The sequence below is a fragment of the Poecile atricapillus genome, chromosome Z, assembly GCF_030490865.1.
Source record: "Poecile atricapillus isolate bPoeAtr1 chromosome Z, bPoeAtr1.hap1, whole genome shotgun sequence".
Lineage (NCBI taxonomy): Eukaryota > Metazoa > Chordata > Aves > Passeriformes > Paridae > Poecile > Poecile atricapillus.
The window spans coordinates 44,066,079-44,078,732 of record NC_081289.1 but is presented as its reverse complement, the minus strand read 5'-3'; the positions used below and the strand labels follow the sequence as shown (position 1 = coordinate 44,078,732).

Sequence of the window (12,654 nt, the reverse complement as noted above, 5' to 3'; positions counted from 1 at the left end):
TTACAGGAAAGCTTTATTAACGTTGATCAGAATACTTGAAAAATTAACTGAAGTGTTCTTCGTGTGGTGATACATAGAAGGGACAGGGGCACCTTCAACTGGACTGAGTTGCTCAGAGCCCTGTTTAACCTGACCTCAAACACTTATGGGGATGGGCCATCCCGTTTCTCTGCGTAGCCTGTGCCGATGCCTTACTATCCTCACAAAGAATTTCTTCCTAATACCTAACCTAAACCTACCCTTCTTTCAGTCTGAAGTCATTCCCCCTTAGTCCAATGACCACATGCCCTTGTAAAAAGTTCCTCTCCAGATTTCATAGCCCACTTCAGGAACTAAAAGTCTACTCTGAAGTTTCCACAGAACTTTCTCTTACCCAGGCTGAACAGCCCCAACTCTCTCAATCTGTCCTCATAGGAGAAGTGCTTCAGGCCTCTGATTGTCTTGTAGCTCTGCCCTGGACTCACGTCAACAAGTTCATGTCCTTATGCTGGTGGCCTCAGAGCTGAGCACTGCACTCCAGAGGGATGTCACAAGAGCAAAGCAGAGAGGAAGAATCACCTCCCTCACCCTGCTGGCCCCACTGCTTTTGGTGCAGCTCAGGATATAGTTGGCTTTCTGTGCTGTGGATGGATTGCTGGGTTACGCTGGGCTTCTCATCCACCAACGTCCCCAGTTCTTTCTATTCAGGGCTGCTCTCAATTCATTCTTTGTGCAGCCTGTACTTGCGGTTGGGATTGCCCTGACCTTACATTTTTTGTTGTTGAACTCATGAAGTTTGCATTAGCACATCTCTCAAGCCAGGTCCGTCTGGATGGCATCCATTCCCTCCAACATGTCAACCACACAGTACAGCTTGGTGTCAACAGCAGAGTTGGTGGGCATACACTAATCCTGGACTCTGTCCATGTCACTGCTAAGCAGCACTGGTCCCAGTACTGATCCCTGAGGAGCACCACTGGTTTCCACTTGGACACTGAGTCATTGACCGCAACTCCTTGAGTGCAACCATCCCTTATCCGTCAAGTGGTCCATCTGTCAAATCCATGTCTCTCCAGCTTAGACACAGTGTCTAATGCTTTGCAGAAGTCCAGACTGATGATGTCAGTCTTCCCTCATCCACGTCTTTAACCCTGTTCTAGAAGGCCACCAAATTTGTGTGACAAGATTTGCCCTTAGTTGACAGCATGTTGGGTGTCACCAATCATGTCCTTGGTATTCCTGGTTGGATGGTCCATAGCAGACCACTATAATCTTGTCTGTCCCTGCCCTCCCTTTAGTCCTTAGGGATCATAGATTGCTAAGAGGAGCTCCCAAGAGGTTCCCCACCTGTCCTTCCTAAAGAGCCTTTCATTCCAACACTCCAGGCATAGTAGCCATCCCACCATTTATTTGCCTGTGATAGCAATAGGATCATACCCCTCACAGGCATATGCACATCTCCAGCTCCTCTTGTGTTTTGCCCATGCTTGTGTGCTTGCATGGAGGCTTTTAAGTGGGACCCTCAACAAAGCTGAGACGCTGGCTGCAGTGTCTGGGATTCTTCTGGGCTGTACTTCAGCTTCATTACGCCTGACCTCCAAACCCTTTTCAGGCTCTGGGCAGCAACTCTTGCTAGCTCTGGCATCAAATATATGTGAGTAAAGTGGATTGAGGGTCCCCTTCCATGGCAACTTTTCTTTTGGAAAAGGTTTATTAATAGAAAGTTGTAAATAAATGTGAAAATATACAAAATATACTTGGAAAATTCCCAGTGTAAAAATGTTTATTTTCTTACAGAGTTTAGTTCTTGAAAAGTGCTTAAAAAGTCCTGAGCATGCAGAAGTTTTTCTCTTAATACAGCGATGTGTATTTCAGAGCTTTTCAATGGCAGCCAGAACTTCAATTCAGTTGGAGTTACACAGAGCCCACACAAACAGGAAGTAACATGAACTCCTTTGAGTATGCCATCTTTTCCTTGCACACCTGTAAGATTTGCTTGAGAAAAATACACTGCAAGATAGTTGAAAATACTGTATTTATGTTTTATATTCAGAGGTCTTTGTGATGAAAATAATCAGTATCCTTTATTTTAAAGTAGTCTAAACCATGGGGATAAGTGATAATGCTTCTACTTAGGCAAAAAAAAGGTTTTAAAAAATTTAGTGTTGTGCATAATATCCTGAAATTTTCTAACAATATTACTGAGGCAATTTTAACTAAATGGTTCCATGCTGCTGTTAAGTTAACCTTGAAGTATTTATCTTAATATTTTTTATCTCATCTCAACACCCATTTAGTCTGAAATGAAAAACTAATAAAATTCCCACGTTATAAATTTTACACTTTAAGTTTTAGAACATCAAAATATCTACAGTCATATATAAGCTGAAAACAATTTTTTTAGTGCAGTGGCCTGTACTTTCTTTTGGTTTTTAATAGCTTTGTTTCTTCAGCAATTTCTGAAAATTTACGTACTATGAAGCATTTCAGGTCTTGAAAGAGAGATTCTGAGGGCTGCATGTCCTGTGTATTTTTAGTGCTTTGCCCACTTTAGAAAAGTATTTCTTTTCCATGCTTGTTTATCTGCTTTGTTCATTTGTTATCTTTCTTTCATAGTTTTTAATATCTCAGCATTTTTGTCTAATTTATCATTTTCATATTTTTAAAGGTCCCCAGGTGCATCCAATTTTTCAACTTTACCAAAGATCTCTCCATCTCTATCAAATAATTATAACAACATGAACAACAGAAAGTAAGCAATATACCTTAAAATATTATTTAATTAATCACCACAGTGTGATATTAACAAAGTTCAATGTTTTATAACTCTTAGTTTAAGGATTTTGAATTGATTTGCACTATTTGGCTTGTGAATTGTTACTGTTTACTGTTTCATAGTAGGTAATGCTGACACCAAGAAAAGAAACAACATTAGAGATGTTCATAACTCTTCAGCAGGAAGACACTAAATAGAATTTTTGGTTGTCTGTAAGGAAAGGTATAGATTTAATTTAGAGTTTACCATTCTAAAAATACATTGTTGCTATTATCCTGCATGAATTTTAATGGACAACTAGAAGAGTAGAAAGTACTTACCCTAACAGTGATCATGTTTTCCATTGTTTATTGCTCCTAAGGTATTACAGCAGCATGTGACATCACACTTTGGTTTCAAATCATGACAGGTGAATTGTGTTAGCTGTAATGTAGCCAACAGCTTAACTTCTGTTTGTTAGTGCTAGAAGACTTGAGAGACATCAGGCTGTGTGCTTGACTATTATAGTGAACAAAGGCTTAGTGAGAGATTGCTCACTTTTACATGCTTTCTCCTTTATATTCCGAATTAGAAGGTTTTTTTAATAAATAATGTGATAAAACTCTGAAAGAAGAGCTTTCATACTGCATTGTCCAAATTTTTGTGTAATTTTGTAGTTGTTATTGTGCACAACTGTAAAAAAGTTAGTGAATATAGAAAAACACAGAATTATTTCACTTGAACAGATAATGGAGCATCTTTCAAATGCTTGAAACCAGATAGCACTCATCTTTAATGCAAGCTGGGGGAAGTTGAAGAGCTTTATTCTTAAAATTCATTCAGATTTTTAGTATTTTTCTAAACGTGCATTTTGTGATCACATTTGAAGATGTGCAGTGGTATTGCCAAACCAAACACTTAACAGTGACCTTTTTCAGGGAGTTGTGATTTTAAATCAAGCCATCAAGGCTTTCTTTTTTTCTTGTGGTTTTTTTTTTCTTTTTTTTTTTTTTTTTTTAATATTAGCTTCTTGCTAATGATGTAGTTATTTTTAGGAGGCACCTATTGCCAGGTCTTGAAGCTTTTAAAGATAGTTTGTTCACATGATTTACCTGCTTTTAATTTTATTTCGTGGTCTATTTTGGAGCCAAAATGTGAGCTTTTAGAACTTGAAGAAAAATTCTGGGGTTTGGAGGTATGTTTGTTGTTATTTTACAATTTATGATTTGCAACAGAAATACATGTTTAAAAGGAAGTAGTATAAATTTCAGGTTTCATAAGGAATTGATCCTTCTAAGTGATTTAACTATAACTTAAACATTTGTAAATCTGTTAATAGGTACATGTACTGTGTAGGGTTATGAAATACTGGTCATTTTTCTCTTGTATATCAAAATACAGTACATCTGGATGTTAGGTAAGAGATACTCAGTGCAGAAGTATACAGATTTCCTTACAGCGCAATAATCCAATTTTGATGACTTTAAAATATTTTATAAATCACAAATTTATAATTTAATACAAGATGTAATGCAGATGAATCTTTAGCAGCACTTATCTCAAAGTCTATGTTCAGTGATGAAGTCATATCCATTAATATACTTTGTACCTTAAAGTACATACTTTAGCATGAAGAATTTTTGGCTTCAAATACTAAATGGAAAGATACATCTCTGTATTTAATTCTGTTATATAATTTTGCGTTAAGGATGTTCCACTCCTCTTGCAAATATTTCCTTGTCTAAGAAAATACTTATTTTTCATTAATTAATGCTGTCTTTATTATTTTCTTACTTAACCATTTTATGTCAGCTTTGTCTGGAATTTATTTCCAGGCTTATGCTCCTGCCTTATTGCCTCTTATGCTCTACATTGTCCTTAGTACATTAGTGAAGTTATACATTTGTGGCTTTTTAGGATCTGTTGCCATCTCCTTAAGAGCATGAGATGCTGTGACTCTAAAGGAAATACCAGCATTTGTTTTGAAGATAATTTTAGTTGACAAATATGATTTATAAGGCAGGAAAATCAAACAACAGGTTGTGTGTATTAATGCTCATACTAGTTATTGTAAGCCTGCTTTTGCAATTACTAGAGCTCACCTATAGAGTACAAATTATTAAAAATCTGAAAGAGTCAGATTTCTTTGTATGGTTCACATTTTTGTAATGTTTTTCTAATCTAGGAGGTGTTCTGTGTAAGAGTAAGCCTCAAATTGGTAGATACTTAATTTTGTGTTGAGGTAGTAATACATTAAATATCAGAAATAGCTTGTGCAAATTTTATCCAGTCTGAAACCTTCATTTCTGTAAATGTGAGTTTGCATTTGATGGAATGGAGGATTCCAAATAATTGATCGTTGACATTCTTTTGCATTTACAGGTGATCTTGTTGAAAGAATGACATAGGAGGATTAGCATAGTAAGTGTTAGTGGATTCAGAAGAGCAGGGAGAGACACGCATCTTTTAGATCATATTAGAATTTCTGTTTATTGCTGTTAATAAAGCAATGCATTTCATATAACATATGCTGTTTTTTAAATTATATGGGATGGGGATTAAAAACAGCAGATCAGGGACTTTGCCCTGGGGAATTAAATGAAAAGTTGTTCTGCTTCCTTCATTTGTAACCATTGCTTTAGGCTCCTAAAATGACTTGTTTGCATCATGTAGTAGTGTCTGTCTGTCAAGATGGGTAGCTGGCAGCTTTGTTTGTATGCTTGGTATATTTCAATATGTTTATTCTAAGTAGTAGAAGTGTTAATTACGTTACATTACCTCTAGAAACAGTTTCATCATGTTGCACCTGACACACAACCAAATATTATAACAAAGGCAATTTAAATAGAGTATAATGTTATCTTTTGCTCTCCAGACAATGAAAATGAACAAAAATAAAGATAGTAATCTTTATGTAGTGGCATGGGCCTCTCCTGCTGCTTCAGGTATTTCTAAAGTCTGATAAAACTTGATAATAGGTTTCTTAAAGAGGCTGATATATATATATATATATATATATATATATATATATAGGTAGTATATTAAAATGGTTGAAATATTACAGCGCTCTGTAAGTCTTCCAAACTTTTAATTTTCTTGGCTCATTCTTGCAACTCAAATTCCTTTATGTATGAACTTGTTGGTACATGTTGGTACATGGCATTCCACTGTCAAATTATGTTTTTTCCAAAACTAGTGATGCTTTTCCAGTCTTCTCTGTTCAAAATACATGCTTCACCAAACTCTAACTGTACAATGAGTGCTCTGGGTTTCATCATCACCATTTGAAAGCTGCTTTGAGATTTAAAGGCACATACGGATGGTACAAACAAGTCATTTCAGATCTAGCACATGCAGTTCAAGATTTATAGGTTTACAGATAATAAAATATGATTTGGAAACCTCCTTTTACTGTTTTTGCCATTTCAAGAACTCAGTTCAAGGGTCTGAAAATGGTTTTATGTTTTCAAATCTTGCCTTAATTTTGTGAAACAATTTTTTCTAAGAACTACTAGTGTTTTCTTTCTGTAACTGGTCTTACTTGACTGGCTTATCCTAATACTACCCATCTGCTTTTCCCTGCATTGTTCCTTCATTAAAGGTAGGAAAGTTTTGCAGGAAAAGCAGTTGGAGGCTTGGGGACACGCAGTTATTGCAAGTTACTTTTTTTTAGAATATTTCTGTTTTAATTGAATTAATGTAGACTTACCTTGCATCTTTACTTGCTTTCCATTGTTAGCTACTTACTGTTGACTGTCAATAATAATTTCTTTTTCATCCAGTTCAAAATCATGAAAAGCAAAGCAACAGTGTAATTTATATAAAAAATAATTTTTCCACAACAAAACAGTTTGCATACTGATGGAACTGTAAAGAGACATCTCCTAGTATCTTGCAAACAGTAGGCAGTGTTTTGTAGGATATGTTTTGATAAAATACCATAGAACCATGAAAGAAAAATGTATTAATAGACCTGACTCACAGGATGAGTGGTAACCTTAATCTCTAAACTCCCTCGAATATATTTCTGTGGGCCAGTGTAGAAGATAAAAGAGCTCATAAATGTCTTTCCCTTCTGAGAAGTAAACTGACAGTTTGTCCCTTAGAGCAAATGCACACTGCATCTATCTGCACTGCAATTATCTTGAACTAAATTATCGTCATGGTACTCTGCTAATTTGAGAATATCTTTCACATGAATAAGCTACAGCCACAAAATACCAGTTGCATTTCCTTAGCTTCCTAGTGTCCTTCCAAAGTTGGCAATTTGTGAAGGGGGGAAAGCTGCAGAGAAGGAAATAAAAATTAAAATCCCCAGAAGAATTAAATTCAATTTGTTCATTACCTCTACATCTCCTGAATTTCAAAGAGATTTCTTTCTTTGTAATGCAAGTGAAAAGTGTTTTCTGTAAGCCAGGTAAAGACACCAGTAGGAAGGAAGCAAGACTGAAAATAGAAGCTTGTTGTATACCCTGTACACGTGCATTTCTGTTACTGCTGTGCACTGTTGGGTTGGTTATATTGTGGGGGTTGCATTAACACCAGTGGCAAGCTTGTGGTTTTGATTCCTGGGGGAACTAAGGCTTGCCAGCTTAAGGGAATTGGAGTTCACTGTTCACTGCAGTAACTGGGCTGCAACTGCAAAGGGAGATTGAAGGTAATTTTTCCTAGGGATCTCTCATATGCGGGTGAACACTAACTTCATAGGGTTTTTTTAAATTGAGAATGACCAGTGAACACAATACCTCTTAGCTAGTTTGGGGGCAAACAAGAGCAGAGAAAATGCATATGTATAGAAAAGGGAAGGACTAATGGGAGAGTCAGCTATTAAAAAGAAATGAGGAGATGTAAAAGTTTGATAACAGTAGCTTTATGGACAGTGGAGCTATAAACAACACAAATTTCTAAGACCATGGAAAGAAGGAGAAATTTTCATCCCCTCCTGTTTGAAATTTTTGATAACTTGATTTAAAAAACAACAGTTATTTATGAAAAGTGAGTAATTGTGCATTGAGGAGATGGTTGGAATTCAGTAAAAGAGCATGAAAGTGTTCAGGAGTAATGGCTGGAGTGTAACCATTGGACACATGCATCCTCTGACTTCTGCAATTACAAATCTCAGTTATTTATCCAGGTTGATTCTTTGCACTGCATATTTTTCCTTATCATTCTTAGCAACTGACTTTCAGATTTTTGTTTATGTTGCTTCTAATGTGAATGGTGCTTAGTAGCTGCAGAAATACATCTGAACTTTAGCCAAAGCTGCTGTCAGAAAGATTTCATTATGATCAGTGCCTGAAATGGTTAAAGTGGTTGTGGTTGCTTGGTTTTTTCTAACATATTACAAAACATCCTCTTAGAAGATTTCTTTGCCTTTCTACTGTTCCCAGATATGCTCACTTTACTATTTTGAGGGTTAGTTTATATTTTATATTTTTTGTATTTCATCTGGAAAAAAGTTGTTTTAAATATCATCATCTTACCTATTTCAGTCTTCTGCAGTTTCTCCAACCAGATGCAGCATAGATTTGTACTGAAGTTGTTGCAAGGCATTTTGCGCATTCCTTTACCTCTCAAGGCTTTTCTGCATTTGCATGCTGGATTGTGCTGTCCTAGCAGGGAAGCTATAAATAGACTGTCTGATGCAGTGAGGCAGCTATGCCACAGTGGCCTTGGAAATCTCAGCTTTCACCTGTAACTCTGCATTCCCATTCCCACCGACCTCACTCTTGCAGTAGCAGGATGCAAAAGGAACATAAATGATTGATTGCTGCTGGTGGTGTCTAAAGTCTGAATGTTTTAAATACGATGGAGCAATGAAGAATAGAGTAAGCTGTGAAGCTGCTCCTATAAAAAAGGGGTAGGGATGTAATAATTGCAGTTACTGCAGTGCATTTTATTTTGGTTGTTTGCACAGGAGAATTCTAAATTGACATTATTGATATTTCAGAAGTTAAGTGTTTTAAATCTTTACTTGTTTGCAAAAGTTAGTTTAAAATTTTTAATCATTTAAGTTTATAAAGTACTTGTATGCTTTAAAGTACTATAGAGTACATGTTTACATTGTGAAAGATGTCTTGTTCTCTTACAGTGTGAAAAATTCAAATTATTGTCTCCCATCATATACGGCTTATAAGAATTATGATTATTCAGAGCCAGGAAGACACAATGAGCAGCCAGGCCTGTGTGGCCTGAGTAACTTGGGGAATACATGTTTCATGAATTCAGCAATTCAGGTATGTACTTTGAAATAACATCAGCTAGTGTTATTTCTTGGAAATAGTATCTTGTTATTTTGTCATGTTTCAAAACTAATATTAAGAGATCTGCAAAGTAGCAGGATAGGATTAAAAGTGAAGAAATAATACATCTTTATTGGTATACTTTAAAAGTTGATTTACATAGCTTCATTTATAATGATCAGTGTCAGAAAGACATTTGACTAGTGTTCTACATGAGTCAACTCTTGAAGTGGGATTCTTTGCTTTTTGTACTAATTGCCATGCACATATGTCACAAAAACTGCCTTTTCCTCTTGAAATGCACTTGAGTACTGATTGTAATACAAAAAAGTGTCAAAATGTAGATGACTGATAGCTTACTGAGTCTTTATTTCTGACTCATTATGTACTTTCATTGCACAGGTTAACATATAGGAGCCTTGGAAAATATTGTCCTTTGACCTTTCCTCTCGGAATAGCTGTTTCATGGATGAGATATTTTACAGGAATGTGTTAGCTTGTTTCTCTGCTATGAATGCAAGAGAAATACTAGTATATCTACTGTTCCTCTACCAAGATGAAGAAACCTTACTGTTTTAATTTTAAATGGAAGCTGCAGTTGTAGAATAGTTAACAGTCAGAACTAGGAGTTTGGTTTGGTTTTTGTTTAGATCTTGAACTCAACTTTTGTCATTAGAGCAGGCTTCTGTCAAAAAACTGTTATGTGTATTTAAGTTCTTGTTCACATATTTCCTGCTGAGTATGAAAATATTAGATCTTGACCAAGTATGCTGCAGAGTTATCCTCCTTTCCTCTTTGGTCATTACAAGGGTTCCTGGCTTATGTTTGTGATTCCTTTTATTATAAATTTAAAAAAGAAAACCCAAAAACACAACACAAATATTGCATTTCTTCTTTAGCCTGTTGGAGTAAAAAAGAAATTTCAGGTATATTTGTAAGCTAAGTTTATGAAGTTGTTGAAATTTATTCAAATTAAAAATGTCCCAGAGTGTCATAGTGTGTGTAGATATTTCTATTCCTTCTTTGTGTTGACAATCAGTGAATAATTTGGCCTTATTTTTCTGGAGCCCCCTGTTAGGTAGCTGCAGAGAGCCACAAGCTCTCCCCTTAGTCTTGCCTTCTTCAGGTCAAACTAGTGCATACAGCTCTGCCTTTCTTTATTGTTCTGCCTCTTGACCATGTTGGTGTCCTTTCTCTGCTCTTTCTTACACTGGGGAGCCGTTAACAGGACAGTGCTCCTGCAGCAGCCTCACAAGTTCCAAATGGAGGGGGTGATTTGCTCTCCTTTGCCTCTGACTGCAGTTGCTAATACAGCCCAGTTAGCAGCTGGATACCTTTCCTATGGGGATGAGCAGCAGGATCACATTTCCACAGAAAAGGACCACTGGGTCATATGATGCAAAACAGCTTTCCAGCCAGTCAGCCCCTACCTGTTACTGGTATATAGGGTTATTCCATGTTTATTCCATACTTACTGATAAAAAGCATCCATAAAATTAAACTTGTTTCTAAAAATGTTTCCATGAGGATACTTGAAGAGAAGTTGAACAGTGCAGAAGGTAATTCAATATTTTTTTAGCATGCTACACAAAAGATGGCTAAACGGAAAGGGGGAAGGACACACATTTTGCATTGTCCATTCTAACTAAAAATGCTACACATAACCTCTCTTGATTACTAAATTACATCATTATGCTGTTGGAAAGAAACACATGTGTTTTTGTCTAGTGCGTCAACCAGAATTATGTTTTATAAGTTGAATTCAAAGAATATTCTTGCTACAAAGTGCAAGGTTTTTTATGATTCTACCTTGTTCATCAAGCTATGCTGATTAAATAAGGATAATTTAAATTACTTATTCAAACCTTAATTGAACTGGTATACTTGATTTACATACATGTAATTCAAAGTTAGCCTTTTAGGGTAGAATTCTAAGCATGAATTGTTGCCTTTAGGAGTCTTACACAGCATAACAAACTTGTTACACGTCACATCATTATCCCATTGTGTTAAACAGATTTAATTCTGAGGTCTGCATTTGAAATTATATCAGCTTTGACTTCATTGCTTTTCAGTTACATCTAGAGAATTAAGTTTTCAAATAAGTTCTGAGAAACTATAGCGGAAATTAATAAATACAGGTTTGCTGATTACTAAAACACTGATTACCAGTGCTCTGAGTAAGAAAATGAGGTGTTTATTGAGCAGTGTAGCTTTCAGTTTGGCATGGTAACTTCAATATGTCCTTGAAGGTGTGTTTTTTCAAATGCATTATTTAGTGGCTTTCTTAGCAAGGAAATCTAAAGTATCTTTCAGTTTCACCTACTGTATGTCTCAAAGAAAGTACTGTTCAGAGTTTAATGTTAACTAAGAAATCCATGGAAGTGCTTTTTAGTGAAAGTATGATGTGTTCTTGACACACTAAGGTCTCACAGGCTTCAGTCTTCTTCTTGCCACCACTTGTATCTTTTTTCATTTATATAGAAAGCATGCATTTCACTGTGCTAATTTGCAATTAATTTCATGTCCTATTTTTATCAAAGTAGCGTTGGATTATTCTGGCTGTAATGCCTGAGGCCAGAGCAGTCTGAACATGTTTTGATCTGTCTTAGTCTTGGAAGTAATGAAAAGGTGGGCTCAAATAGTATGTGAATGGCAAAATAGGCAATTCTCCTTGGGCATATTGGGTGCATATACCTGGATGATGGAGCAGAGTACAGGTTTCAAGCACGGTTAGAGATCACACAAATCTGCAGTGAGGAATTGCTGTCTATACCAGATGGGTGTGCTGCCATTCGGAGGGACCTCAGCGGGCTGGAACCTCATGAAGTTCAGCCAAAGGAAATGCAAAGCCCTGTGCCTGGGGGGACAACCACGGGAACCCGTACACACGGTGGTAGGGGGTCAGCGACTGGATGGAAAGCAGCTTGGCAGGGAAGCACCCCAGACCCTGGACAAAAAGCTGAACAAAGAGCCAGCAACGTGTTCCTGTGGCCAAGGCAGACAACAGCATTGTGGGCCGCACTAAGAAAAGTATTGCCAGGAGGCTGAAAGACGTGATCCTTTCCTTCCACTCAGCTTTAGAGTGACACCCCCAAAGTTCTGAGTTCACTTCTGGGCTCTCCAGAGAGTTTAGGGATATCCTGGAGCAAGTCTGGTGAGAGACCACACAGGTGATCAAGTATTGCACCATCTGAGCTGTGTGGAGAGGCAGAGAGGGCTATTTGGCCTGGAGAAGAGAAGCCTCCAGAGTTATTTTACTGTTTTTTGGAAGTACCTGGTGGAGAAAAGGAAACTAAGCCAAACTCTCCTCAGTGGTGCCCACTGAAAGAAGAGGAGGCAGTGGACACAAACTGAAGCACATGCACTTCTCAAATACAGTAAACTTTGTTCTAAAATGGGGCTTGTCAAAAGTGGAATAGAGTCTTCAAGGAAACTGTGAAGCATCCATTCTTGAAGATGCTGAAAACCTATCTGAACAGAGTCTCAAGCAACCTGCTCTAAGTGACCTGTCTTTGAACAAGTGGGTTGGACCAGAGAATCTGCAGAGATGCCTTCTAATCTCAATTATTCTGTGATTCTCTGGTCATCTACTTTATCTTACTTATCCTCCTAAGATGTATTCCTTCACAATTGTACTAATACAGAGTTGTTCATCAGGATAAATCTGTTTTCTTT

At 36.9% G+C, this 12,654-nt stretch overlaps 1 protein-coding gene across 4 annotated transcripts in view; it reads left to right on the top strand.

Annotated features, from left to right (window-relative positions):
- Positions 1 to 12,654, top strand: part of LOC131592937 (ubiquitin carboxyl-terminal hydrolase 15) — a 61,526-nt gene that overhangs the window by 32,381 nt on the left and 16,491 nt on the right. For 3 of the 4 annotated variants that reach the window (XR_009280736.1, XM_058864881.1, XM_058864883.1), the window contains 2 exons: positions 2,648 to 2,731; positions 8,826 to 8,970. Coding sequence is in view for 3 of the 4 variants with exons in the window: in XM_058864881.1 (XP_058720864.1) it covers positions 2,648 to 2,731; positions 8,826 to 8,970 (229 nt within the window). In the remaining variant the exon portion in view is untranslated. The remainder of the gene's footprint in view (positions 1 to 2,647; positions 2,732 to 8,825; positions 8,971 to 12,654) is intronic. The other variant, XM_058864882.1, reaches the window with a different exon arrangement.